This window comes from Oncorhynchus keta, chromosome 26 (genome assembly GCF_023373465.1).
Source record: "Oncorhynchus keta strain PuntledgeMale-10-30-2019 chromosome 26, Oket_V2, whole genome shotgun sequence".
NCBI lineage: Eukaryota > Metazoa > Chordata > Actinopteri > Salmoniformes > Salmonidae > Oncorhynchus > Oncorhynchus keta.
The window spans coordinates 36,896,770-36,910,923 of NC_068446.1; the positions used below are offsets into that span (position 1 = coordinate 36,896,770).

General features: G+C 42.6%; 1 protein-coding gene across 4 annotated transcripts in view; it reads left to right on the forward strand.

The window, feature by feature from the left end:
* Positions 1-408: 408 nt before the first annotated feature.
* LOC118358784 (tyrosine-protein phosphatase non-receptor type 5-like) overlaps positions 409-14,154 on the forward strand; it is a 32,540-nt gene continuing 18,794 nt past the window's right edge. Inside the window, exons 1-3 of one of the 4 annotated variants that reach the window (XM_052480690.1) lie at positions 409-576; positions 11,783-11,886; positions 13,666-13,942. In XM_052480690.1, the coding sequence (XP_052336650.1) occupies positions 13,673-13,942 (270 nt within the window). In that variant the 5' untranslated portion in view covers positions 409-576; positions 11,783-11,886; positions 13,666-13,672. Of the gene's footprint in view, positions 577-1,386; positions 1,410-11,046; positions 11,605-11,782; positions 11,887-13,665; positions 13,943-14,154 lie in introns of those variants that run through there. The other 3 variants (XM_052480693.1, XM_052480692.1, XM_052480691.1) reach the window with 3 other exon arrangements.

The window sequence follows — 14,154 nt, forward strand, 5'->3', positions numbered from 1 at the left end:
TCTGTTTATATATACTGTACGGTGCATATATAAACATTTGTATGTTATTTTGCTACAGCAAATACATCCCGAAGATGCATGACAATATAACAATAAAGTAAATCAATCAATCCATTTTATTTTTTTATTTTGTTGAGGCCCATCACTGACATAAAGGGAAGCAATGGTTGATGATGTAGCAGAGGCTGACTAGAGGGAGGAAGAAAGAGATGATGAGCAATAGAGAGAGAGAGAGAGAGAGAGAGAGAGAGAGAGAGAGAGAGAGAGAGAGGAGGTGGGTGGCAATACCTAAAGCTTGGAAGGAGAAGAGGGGACAATGGGGGTGCTCACTGCTCAGTGATTTGTTATGATTCCTCCCTCCTCCTCCTCCCTACTCTCTCTCTCTCTCTCTCTCCATCCCTCTCCCTCATTCCCGCTCTGTTGCCAAGGCTACCGTACAGCCTCTTGCTGCATATACCTAGACGAGGCTGTCGCCTGTGGAGCTGTGGGATAACAGCGGTCTCTTCAGATTGCTGTGTGTCGAAGGGTTGATCTGAGAGGGTGGAAGGATAGTGCTGTGAAGAGAAGCACACCCAGGTAAGAAAGCTCTGCCAGACTAGACCATATGACTGGGTGATGACTGCCTAGTGCTGCCACTACTCCCTTATAGCTTCTCTCTCTCTCTCTCTCTCTCTCTCTCTCTCTCTCTCTCTCTCTCTCTCTCTCTCTCTCTCTCTCTCTCTCTCTCTCTCTCTCTCTCTCTCTCTCTCTCTCTCTCTCTCTCTCTCTCTCTCTCTCTCTCTCTCTCTCTCTCTCTCTCTCTCGATCTCTCTCTACACCTTTCGTCCTCTCTCTCGCTCTCTCTCGCTCTCTCTCTTGATCTCTCTCCACACCTTTCGTCCTCTCCCTCTCGCTCTCTCTCGCTCTCTCTCTCTCTACACCTTTCGTCCTCTCTATCTCAATCTCTCTCTACACCTTTCCCCTCTCTCTCTCTACACCTTTCCTCTCTCTCTCTCTCGATCTCTCTCTCGATCTCTCTCTACACCTTTCGTCCTCTCTCTCTCAATCTCTCTCTACACCTTTCCCCTCTCTCTCTCTACACCTTTCCTCTCTCTCTCTCTCTCTCGCTACGCCTTTCCTCCCCTCTCTCTCTTTCGCTACACCTTTCCTCCCCTCTCTCTCTCTCTCTCTCTCTCTCTCTCTCTCTCTCTCTCTCTCTCTCTCACCTCCCCTTTCCTCTCTCTCTCTCTCTCTCTCTCTCTCTCTCTCTCTCTACACCTTTCCTCCTCTCTCTCTCTCTCTCTCTCTCTCTCTCTCTCTCTCTCTCTCTCTCTCTCTCTCACTCTACACCTTTCCCTCTCTCTGCACGACAACATGGAGTGAATATTAATGTTTACAGCTCTTTGCTGCTGCGCTGCTGATCCTAAAAAGTAGGGAGAGAGGTGTATTGTGTGTGTGTGTGTGTGTGTGTGTGTGTGTGTGTGTGTGTGTGTGTGTGTGTGTGTGTGTGTGTGTGTGTGTGTGTGTGTGTGTGTGTGTGTGTAGTGCATGTTTTGTTTGTTTATGTGTGTGTGTGTTTTCTCCCTCAATACTTAATGCTTTGCTGCCTACTATTATACATTTTGATACATATTTAATCTAATACTGTTATCATTGTGAAGTCTAGTGTGTTTGTCTCAGTAAGTATATTGTTTGTGTATGTGTGTACTGTTTATACGTGAAAAATGTGGGAGTTACAAGGGAACGATGCAACAGCTCCCATCCCTGTGGGATTCTTTACGGATGCTCTCATACAGCTCTCTCTGTGCAGTTTGATCTCTCTGGCTCACCGTAGTGTTGTACGTGACATGAATGGTGTCTCAGTATGAACAATTACCATAGAAGACATATCATTTGTATCTACTTTGTCATGTTTTGATGTAATGTTGATTGACAACGCGAGAGACTGTTAATAAGGGTGCTTTCATTTCTGAGATGGTGAAGGATGTTTACTAACAAACCTTCCTTGGGGGAATTCATTTCATGGTTATTTATTGATGCATATTTTAATGTTGTTAAAAGGAATCCAGTGTGTGTGTGCGTGTGTGTGTGAGTGTGTGAGTGTCTGTGTGTGTCTGTGTGTGTGCTTGCGTGCGCTCGTGCATGTGCGTGCATGTGTGTGAGTGAGTGATCGATCTAAGCTGCTGAGGAAGGCAGGTCTCTGTCTCTCATGTGACCATGGCTCCTGTTACCGTGCAATCATCACTTTCAGTAAGAGCTTCTTCCTGCTGCCTGCCGCGTGTATTATAACAACACCTCTCAATACCTTCCTACCTCTACCAATCTCACCCACTAATACAACACCTCTCAATACCTTCCTACCTCTAACAACCTCACCCATTAATACAACACCTCTCCATACCTTCCTACCTCTAACAACCTCACCCATTAATTCACCTCTCAATACCTTCCTACCTCTAACAACCTCACCCACTAATACAACACCTCTCCATACCTTCCTACCTCTAACAACCTCACCCATTAATACAACACCTCTCCATACCTTCCTACCTCTAACAACCTCACCCACTAATACAACACCTCTCAATACCTTCCTACCTCTAACAACCTCACCCACTAATACAACACCTCTCAATACCTTCCTACCTCTAACAACCTCACCCATTAACACAACACCTATCCATATCTTCCTACCTCTAACAACCTCACCCATTAATACAACACCTCTCAATACCTTCCTACCTCTAACAACCTCACCCATTAATACAACACCTCTCCATACCTTCCTACCTCTAACAACCTCACCCATTAATACAACACCTCTCAATACCTTCCTACCTCTAACCTCCTCACCCATTAATACAACACCTCTCCATACCTTCCTACCTCTACCAACCTCACCCATTAATACAACACCTCTCAATACCTTCCTACCTCTAACAACCTCACCCATTAATACAACACCTCTCCATACCTTCCTACCTCTAACAACCTCACCCATTAATACAACACCTCTCAATACCTTCCTACCTCTAACAACCTCACCCATTAATTAATACAACACCTCTCAATACCTTCCTACCTCTAACCTCCTCGCCCATTAATACAACACCTCTCAATACCTTCCTACCTCTAACAACCTCACCCATTAATTAATACAACACCTCTCAATACCTTCCTATCTCTAACAACCTCACCCATTAATACAACACCTCTCAATACCTTCCTACCTCTAACAACCTCACCCATTAATTAATACAACACCTCTCAATACCTTCCTACCTCTAACAACCTCACCCATTAATTAATACAACACCTCTCAATACCTTCCTATCTCTAACAACCTCACCCATTAATACAACACCTCTCAATACCTTCCTACCTCTACCAACCTCACCCATTAATACACCTCTCAATACCTTCCTACCTCTAACAACCTCACCCATTAATACAACACCTCTCAATACCTTCCTACCTCTACCAACCTCACCCATTAATACAACACCTCTCAATACCTTCCTACCTCTAACAACCTCACCCATTAATTAATACAACACCTCTCAATACCTTCCTACCTCTAACAACCTCACCCATTAATACAACACCTCTCAATACCTTCCTACCTCTAACAACCTCACCCATTAATTAATACAACACCTCTCAATACCTTCCTATCTCTAACAACCTCACCCATTAATACAACACCTCTCAATACCTTCCTACCTCTAACCTCCTCGCCCATTAATACAACACCTCTCAATACCTTCCTACCTCTAACCTCCTCGCCCATTAATACAACACCTCTCAATACCTTCCTACCTCTAACAACCTCACCCATTAATTAATACAACACCTCTCAAAACCTTCCTACCTCTACCTCTAACTTCCTCACTACTGTCTCATCTGGAAGAAAACAACACCTTAATCATAGACATACTGCATCACTGTATTGTGTAATAGGCAGTTCCCTTCTTTACTTTTCTATTCTATTTTTTTTATTCCTCTCAAATGTAGTTTTCTTCCCTTGCATACCATCTGCTGCTTTCACTAGTTCAGATGTTGGCACTTCCGCCCCCAGAAGTAAATTGAGTTAACTAGCTAGTGCAAACAAGATTTGATGATTATCCTTCTCCTAAACTCAATTGTACCTTTAATTCTTACCTTTCATGCCATAGTCCCTTTTGGAAATAACAGGTGCAAACCTTTCCCAGTTCATCTGGCTCCTGGATGGCTCCTAGTTGGCTCCTGGATGGCTCCTAGTTGGCTCCTGGATGGCTCCTAGTTGGCTCCTGGATGGCTCCTAGTTGGCTCCTGGATGGCTACTGAATGCCTCCTGGATGCCTCCTGGATGCCTCCTGGATGGCTCCAAGTTGACCCCTGGATGCCGCCTGGATGGCTCCTGGATTGCTCCTAGTTGGCTCCTGGGTGGCTCCTGTATGGCTTCTGATGGCCCCTGGATGGCTTCTGGATGGTTCCTAGATGGCCCCTGATGGCTCCTGGATGGCCCATGGTCCTGTATTCACAAAGTGTTTCATGCCTGAGTCAGAATAGGTACAACAGGAGCCATACTGTGCTGGTGTGGATATTTATTTTCACATCTTTCCAGCAGGTTCCAGCAACTGTGGTTGATGCATAACCAGGCCAGCATTGTACAGCTAGGCTCGGCTCAGTTTGGCTCTGGCTCGGTTTGGCCCTGTAGTGAATCAGATTAGGGATGCTGATCCAGGATCAGGTCCCCCTTCTCCATATAATACTATTAATTATGATCTAACAGGCTAAACTGATCATAGCAAACACTGAGATGCTTTATGAATATAGGCCCTGGTCTTCTCTTCTGGGACAGTCTTATACGGTGACATGTATTTTGTCTACTATGTGAGTGACTCAGAGGGAGCTGGCTTTGATACCTGCCTCTTTTGTCTACTATGTGAGTGACTCAGAGGGAGCTGGCTTTGATATCTGCCTCTTTTGTCTATTATGTGAGTGACTCAGAGGGAGCTGGCTTTGATATCTGCCTCTTTTGTCTATTATGTGAGTGACTCAGAGGGAGCTGGCTTTGATATCTGCCTCTTTTGTCTATTATGTGAGTGACTCAGAGGGAGCTGGCTTTGATATCTGCCTCTTTTGTCTACTATGTGAGTGACTCAGAGGGAGCTGGCTTTGATATCTGCCTCTTTTGTCTACTATGTGAGTGACTCAGAGGGAGCCGGCTTTGATATCTGCCTCTTTTGTCTATTATGTGAGTGACTCAGAGGGAGCTGGCTTTGATATCTGCCTCTTTTGTCTATTATGTGAGTGACTCAGAGGGAGCCGGCTTTGATATCTGCCTCTTGTGTCTATTATGTGAGTGACTCAGAGGGAGCTGGCTTTGATATCTGCCTCTTTTGTCTATTATGTGAGTGACTCAGAGGGAGCTGGCTTTGATATCTGCCTCTTTTGTCTATTATGTGAGTGACTCAGAGGGAGCCGGCTTTGATATCTGCCTCTTTTGTCTATTATGTGAGTGACTCAGAGGGAGCTGGCTTTGATATCTGCCTCTTGTGTCTATTATGTGAGTGACTCAGAGGGAGCCGGCTTTGATATCTGCCTCTTTTGTCTATTATGTGAGTGACTCAGAGGGAGCTGGCTTTGATATCTGCCTCTTTTGTCTATTATGTGAGTGACTCAGAGGGAGCTGGCTTTGATATCTGCCTCTTGTGTCTATTATGTGAGTGACTCAGAGGGAGCCGGCTTTGATATCTGCCTCTTTTGTCTATTATGTGAGTGACTCAGAGGGAGCTGGCTTTGATATCTGCCTCTTTTGTCTATTATGTGAGTGACTCAGAGTGACTCAGAGGGAGCTGGCTTTGATATCTGCCTCTTTTGTCTATTATGTGAGTGACTCAGAGGGAGCTGGCTTTGATATCTGCCTCTTTTGTCTATTATGTGAGTGACTCAGAGGGAGCTGGCTTTGATATCTGCCTCTTGTGTCTATTATGTGAGTGACTCAGAGGGAGCTGGCTTTGATATCTGCCTCTTTTGTCTATTATGTGAGTGACTCAGAGGGAGCTGGCTTTGATATCTGCCTCTTTTGTCTATTATGTGAGTGACTCAGAGGGAGCTGGCTTTGATATCTGCCTCTTGTGTCTATTATGTGAGTGACTCAGAGGGAGCTGGCTTTGATATCTGCCTATTTTGTCTATTATGTGAGTGACTCAGAGGGAGCTGGCTTTGATATCTGCCTCTTTTGTCTATTATGTGAGTGACTCAGAGGGAGCTGGCTTTGATATCTGCCTATTTTGTCTATTATGTGAGTGACTCAGAGGGAGCTGGCTTTGATATCTGCCTCTTTTGTCTATTATGTGAGTGACTCAGAGGGAGCCGGCTTTGATATCTGCCTCTTTTGTCTATTATGTGAGTGACTCAGAGGGAGCTGGCTTTGATATCTGCCTCTTTTGTCTATTATGTCTGTGACTCAGAGGGAGCTGGCTTTGATATCTGCCTCTTTTGTCTATTATGTGAGTGACTCAGAGGGAGCTGGCTTTGATATCTGCCTCTTTTGTCTATTATGTGAGTGACTCAGAGGGAGCTGGCTTTGATATCTGCCTATTTTGTCTATTATGTGAGTGACTCAGAGGGAGCTGGCTTTGATATCTGCCTCTTTTGTCTATTATGTGAGTGACTCAGAGGGAGCTGGCTTTGATATCTGCCTATTTTGTCTATTATGTGAGTGACTCAGAGGGAGCTGGCTTTGATATCTGCCTCTTTTGTCTATTATGTGAGTGACTCAGAGGGAGCCGGCTTTGATATCTGCCTCTTTTGTCTATTATGTGAGTGACTCAGAGGGAGCTGGCTTTGATATCTGCCTCTTTTGTCTATTATGTGAGTGACTCAGAGGGAGCCGGCTTTGATATCTGCCTCTTTTGTCTATTATGTGAGTGACTCAGAGGGAGCTGGCTTTGATATCTGCCTCTTTTGTCTACTATGTGAGTGACTCAGAGGGAGCTGGCTTTGATATCTGCCTCTTTTGTCTACTATGTGAGTGACTCAGAGGGAGCTGGCTTTGATATCTGCCTCTTTTGTCTATTATGTGAGTGACTCAGAGGGAGCTGGCTTTGATATCTGCCTCTTTTGTCTATTATGTGAGTGACTCAGAGGGAGCTGGCTTTGATATCTGCCTCTTTTGTCTATTATGTGAGTGACTCAGAGGGAGCTGGCTTTGATATCTGCCTCTTTTGTCTACTATGTGAGTGACTCAGAGGGAGCTGGCTTTGATATCTGCCTCTTTTGTCTATTATGTGAGTGACTCAGAGGGAGCTGGCTTTGATATCTGCCTCTTTTGTCTATTATGTGAGTGACTCAGAGGGAGCTGGCTTTGATATCTGCCTCTTTTGTCTATTATGTGAGTGACTCAGAGGGAGCTGGCTTTGATATCTGCCTCTTTTGTCTATTATGTGAGTGACTCAGAGGGAGCTGGCTTTGATATCTGCCTCTTTTGTCACATAATCAGACTTTATTAGGTGTTTTGTATTGGGTGACAAACAAAGAACAAGAACCCAATAACAGCACCCCATATAAAATATTATTGTTATCAACAGAAAAACACATTATTCATGAACAATCTTTGCGGAGGTCATTTTGAAACCATCTGAATTGTGGTCATAGAAAGCGTAGCCGTGATGGCTATAGTGTTCCACTGGGCTGGGCTCCCACTCACACTAATTATCCCCACTAGAAATGGTTTGTTTGTTTCAGTGTTTTCTGGCTCAGAATGCATTAACACTATGGGTGATGAACTGTTTATTAACCTTGTATATTGTAAAACACGGCCCACTGTCCTCTGTTATTGTTGATCTATTTTCTATAAACATCTTATGATCAAGCTGGCCATTGCCACTCACATTTAAAAAAATCAAATATGACTGGAACAGTTTTCCTCCAAAAGATGAGTTTTATTTGGAATGAATAGTAATAAATGCTCGGTTTTAAAATAGGCATAGTTAAAATAGCTAAAAACAAGGATAAAAGTGAATAGGTGGTATAACATTTGCAAACACTGATAGACGTGGCTCTCCCACACCTTTATCCACCACATAATCAGCAAGCCAAAGTGGTATGAGGGCTGTCAATTAAAACCAATCATAACAAATGCCTGTCCAAAAGCATATGAAACAGAAAATAGTTAAATCGACTGTTCGGCTTGAAACGGTAGGAAAGATATCAACTACGGCTTGAATATGAAAAATGAAATATTTGGTACCTGGTATACTACAGAATATCAACAAACATTCACAAATACATTTAAATATAGGGAAATGTCTTTGTGTTTGAGAGGTAATGCTCTCATCCATATAGATCTCATTCCGGAATTTAGACCTGGATACTCCTTGGCTGAGGTACCTACTGCGTACTAAAACCAAAGAAGAAGAACTTGTCCCACTATCGGCATGAATCAAAACAACACAACATAGCCCTGTAGAGTAGACAGCCTCTTGTACTCTTACTGGGGTGTAGACTTCTGATGTTAGCCTGTGTCTTTGTCGAATAGAGCAACAAGTCACATTTTTGAAAACATTTTTGAAAACATCAACCATTAGGACACCAGGCTGTACTGAGACTCTTGTGCTTAGTGCTGTATATGTTCTGATAAACACAATGGATGTACTGCAGTCTAGACCTGAGAGGAGTGACAGAGAGTGTCCTGCCTACAGGACCTACAGAGGAGGCCTGCACGAATACATTGCCATTACATATACAATATGTACATATAGAGTGTGTAGTTATAGAATGTGAACATATAGAATGTGTAGATCTAGAATGTGTACATATAGAATGTGCACATATACAATATGTACATATAGAATGTGAGCATATAGAGTGTGAACATATAGAATGTGAGCATATAGAGTGTGAACATATAGAATGTGTACATATAGAATGTGTACATATAGAGTGTGAACATATAGAGTGTGAACATATAGAATGTGTACATATAGAGTGTGAACATATAGAATGTGAACATATAGAATGTGTACATATAGAGTGTGAACATATAGAGTGTGAACATATAGAATGTGTACATATAGAATGTGTACATATAGAGTGTGAACATATAGAATGTGTACATATAGAGTGTGAACATATAGAGTGTGAACATATAGAATGTGTACATATAGAATGTGTACATATAGAATGTGTACATATAGAGTGTGAACATATAGAATGTGTACATATAGAATGTGAATGTATAGGTATAGAATGCATACATATATAATGTGTACATATATATTCTGAACATATAGAACGTGTACATATAAAATGTGTAGATATAGAATGCATAGATATGTGACAATAATGTGACAATACATAATGTGTAGATATAGAATGTGTGCATAAATAATGTGAACATATAGAATGTGTAGATACAATATGTGTACATTTAGAATGTGAACATATAGAATGTGTGGGTATAGAATGTGTAGATATAGAATGTGTACATATAGAGTGTGTAGATATAGAATGTGTAGATATATAATGTGTACATATAGAATGTGTTGATATAGAATGTGTGCATATAGAATGTGAACATATAGAATGTGTGGGTATATAATGTGTAGATATAGAATGTGTAGATATAGAATATGTAGATATAGAATGTGTGCATATAGAATGTGTAGATATAGAATGTGTACATATAGAATGTGTAGATATAGAATGTGAACATATAGAGTGTGTAGTTATAGAATGTGAACATATAGAGTGTGTAGTTATAGAATGTGAACATATAGAATGTGTAGTTATAGAATGTGAACATATAGAGTGTGTAGTTATAGAATGTGAACATATAGAATGTGTAGATATAGAATGTGTGCATATAGAATGTGTAGATATAGAATGTGTACATATAGAATGTGTAGATATAGAATGTGTACATATAGAGTGTGTAGTTATAGAATGTGAACATATAGAGTGTGTAGTTATAGAATGTGAACATATAGAGTGTGTAGTTATAGAATGTGAACATATAGAGTGTGTAGTTATAGAATGTGTACATATAGAATGTGTAGATATAGAATGTGTACATATAGAGTGTGTAGTTATAGAATGTGAACATATAGAGTGTGTAGTTATAGAATGTGAACATATAGAGTGTGTAGATATAGAATGTGTACATATAGAATGTGTAGATATAGAATGTGTAGATATAGAATGTGTGCATATAGAATGTGTACATACTTCATAGAATGTATACATATCATTGTCTCAGCGGTATACTGTACACCTCGCTCTTATACGTGTGTGTGTGTGTGTTTGTTTGTGCGTGATATGCTCATCGTTACCATGGTAACTGAAATGCAAGCTTTACAGCGTCAGTGCTTTAAGCAACATTCACGCAGAATTGTGCTGCTCGCCTCCTATTTATCATTTCATCCATAAATCCATCAATCCATAAATCCATCCACTCATCTGTCCATCCACTCAGCCATACATACAATGAGATGAAGGACCTCAGTGAACTTAAACCATCGCTTTTGATACAAAACACTCTCGATGCTGCAGCCTGTTTGAGGAGAGTGTGTGTGTTGCCATGGCTACTAGCCAGCCTGACTGGCGTCATCACTTCAAACCCACCTTTGCAGCGAGCGGAGAGAGAAAAATACTGAAAGCAGCACCCCTCTGTTCAACATCCGCTCACTTGCACACACACACACACACACACACACACACACACACACACACACACACACACACACACACACACACACACACACACACACACACACACACACACACACACACACACACACACTATGTGTGGTCTCATATTCTGCTGAGGTCACCCATTCCAGTAAAGAAGGAGAGGAAATAAAGAGAGGGAAAAAAAGAGAGAGAAAGAGAAAGAGGAGGAGAGAGAAAGAGGAGGAGAGAGAAAGAGGAGAGAGAAAGAGGAGGAGAGAGAAAGAGGAGGAGAGAGAACGAGGAGGAGAGAGAACGAGGAGGAGAGAGAAAGAGGGGGGAGAGAGCGAGGTGGGAGAGAAAGAGGGGGGGGGGGAGCGGGGGGGAGAACGAGGGAGGGAGAGAGACAGACAGAGGCAAAGAGACAGTGTGGTAGAGATGGAAAGAGAGACAGCGAAACTGATGCTTGTGTAGCCGGCAGATTGGACTGGGTCGGTCTGACTGTTTGACTGGGTCGGTCTGACTGTTTGACTGGGTCGGTCTGACTGTTTGACTGGGTCGGTCTGACTGTTTGACTGTGCCTGATGTCATTTCAATGTTTTTGTCTGATTGACTGATTGAATGACTGACTGGGTCCGTGTCTGGTTGGTGTGGATTTCCAGAGAGAGAGAGAGAGAGAGACAGAGACAGAGACAGAGAGAGAGAGAGAGAGAGACAGAGAGAGAGAGAGAGAGAGAGAGAGAGAGAGAGAGAGAGAGAGAGAGAGAGAGAGAGAGAGAGAGACAGAGAGAGAGAGAGAGAGAGAGAGAGAGAGAGAGAGAGAAAGAGAGAGAGAAAGAGAGAGAGAGGGAGAGAGAGAGGAGGGGGGAGGTTAGCTGAGAGGGAGATTGATTGATAGTTTACTTGTTTACCTTCCAACTCCATCCTCCTCTCATCACATCCCAGTTGGGGACTGGTGAGAATACTCTGGTATATTACTGGACTACACTGGTTTACTGATCTCTTCAGAAGGACCACTTTTATTTCACTGCTTGTGATTTATTTGAATGGTTATTGGATTGGATTCATTCACAGCTTATCTGAGTTTAAAAACTAATTTTCTTCAGGACTGATTTTATAATTCTGTTATTCTTCTTCTCTTTTCCAGGACTGATTCTATCACACAACATGGCCGACAACTGGTGGTTGCCAGGGGATACAGGATTTGACCTGATCATGTGATCTAACTTCATTCCAGTAGACCTTTCATAGGTAAGTCACCTGACCTTCTCAGACTTCCTCATTGGCTAGATGAGCAGTGTGATTATTCAATTAAACAGCTGAAAGGAAAGATTCCACTAATTACCACAGCCACAAAGACAGACTTGTCAATTATCTTAAAAATGTATGAAAACGGCAGGGTAGCCTAGTGGTTAGAGCGTTGGACTAGTAACCGGAAGGTTGCAAATTCAAACCCCCGAGCTGACATGGTACAAATCTGTCGCTCTGCCTCTGAACAGGCAGTTAACCCACTGTTCCTAGGCTTATTTTAATGTTAGGTATGTGGTTAAGGTTAAGGTTCTATTTATAATCTGATTTTAAGAAGATAAATTGTAGAAATAGGTGGTCCTTATACCTTTGTAGCTGTGGTAACTAGTGACGACCGAAAAGTCAAGGATGTCCAGCTGTAAAGAGAATGTATTATTATTTTTCATTATTTCCTTTATTATTTCACCTTTATTTAACCAGGTGGGCCAGTTGAGAACAAGTTCTCATTTACAACTGCGACCTGGCCAAGATAAAGCAAAGCAGTGCGACACAAACAACAACACAGAGTTACACATGGTATAAACAAACATAGTCTGTAACACCATAGAAAAAATCTATATATAGTGTGAATGAGGTACGATTAGGGAGGTAAGACAATATATAGGCCGTAGTGGCGAAGTAATTACAATTTAGTAAGTAACACTGGAGTGATAGGTGTGCAGAAGATGAATGTTGTAGAGATACTGGGGTGGAAAGGAGCAACTACAACAACAAAATGACAATATATTATAATAACAGAATGGGTGAATTAGTGTCTACAAGCATCAGAAGTGATATAGGATAGAACTGCAAGTCTACCTGGATTGTGACATTAACAAGCATTAATGTAGTAGTTGCCTGTACATTTTGTGAGAAAATGTTAGATTCGATGAGAAATCTTGTTTTGAATACGAGAACAGGCTGTGCCACACTCTAAGAGAGTTATATGTCATGTGTAATTCTATTGTAACATAGACCTCCAGTTAGAGTCTGACAGACACACACACACAGAGAAGCACACACACAGACAGACACAGACACAGACACAGACACACACACACACACACACACACACACACACACACACACACACACACACACACACACACACACACACACACACACACACACACACACACACACACACACACACACACACACACACACACACACACACACACACACAGAGAAGCACACACACACACACACACACACACACACACAGAGAGACGGACAAACACACACACAGACAAACGCGTCAGCAATCAGGCAAATGGAAGCAGCACCCTTACTAATGTGTCAGGAGTGGGACAGAAGAGGACTCTGAATAATGTGCGTGTTGTCAGTGGATGATTATGCCAGGGACGGATGAGAAACACTATGTTGCCATGGAGACAGTCGGAGCTGTAAACACACCCCCTAACTCATCCCTCCCTCGACACACATCACGCACACACACACAAACACACACCACAAACACACAGACACAAACCACACACACACACACACACCTCACCACACCACACACAATATAGACTATTTTAATGTGACAAGAGGATCAGGGGAGGAGAGCCACTCCAAGCAGTGCAGCTACTCAACTGAATAGGCCAGCAGGATAGACAAAACACACACACCACACGATTGAGCTGCAACAGGCTCAATGTCTGTTTGGAGGTTTGGCTGAGGGTGCTCATTTGCATTTGTGCAGATCATGGCACCCATCATATGACTGTATTGCCTCAGGGGGATCATGAACAGACGTCTGAGCAGCTCGACCCGTTCCCAGACGGAGGACTCCATCTTCCTAAAGCCAGATGAAGACCCCATGTGGCTGGACGACCTCCCAACGACAGACAACAACTTCTCTCAACCAGGGGATGGCCCCCCAAGCCCTGATGCAAACCCAGGACGGGGGAACAGCCCCCCAAAGGACCCAGAGATACTGTGGAAGGACACGTTTTACATAGTCATCATGGGGATGCACTGGTGTGCCGTGCTCTGCACCATTTCCCAAATCACGGTGGGTCAGCACTAAGGCCAAGGATGTTGTAGAAACTAAGAGTTTTCATGAATGCAAGTAGATGTGACCACAGGTGGAAAAGAACTAGCTGTGAAACTAACTGTTCTTGTCAGATACAAAAAAAAAAAAAGTCTGCATTGCCTATATTTACTGGTTTTATCTGCATTTATTTCAACTGAAGCTTTCCTTCTGATAGAAAATGTCCTGGCTTT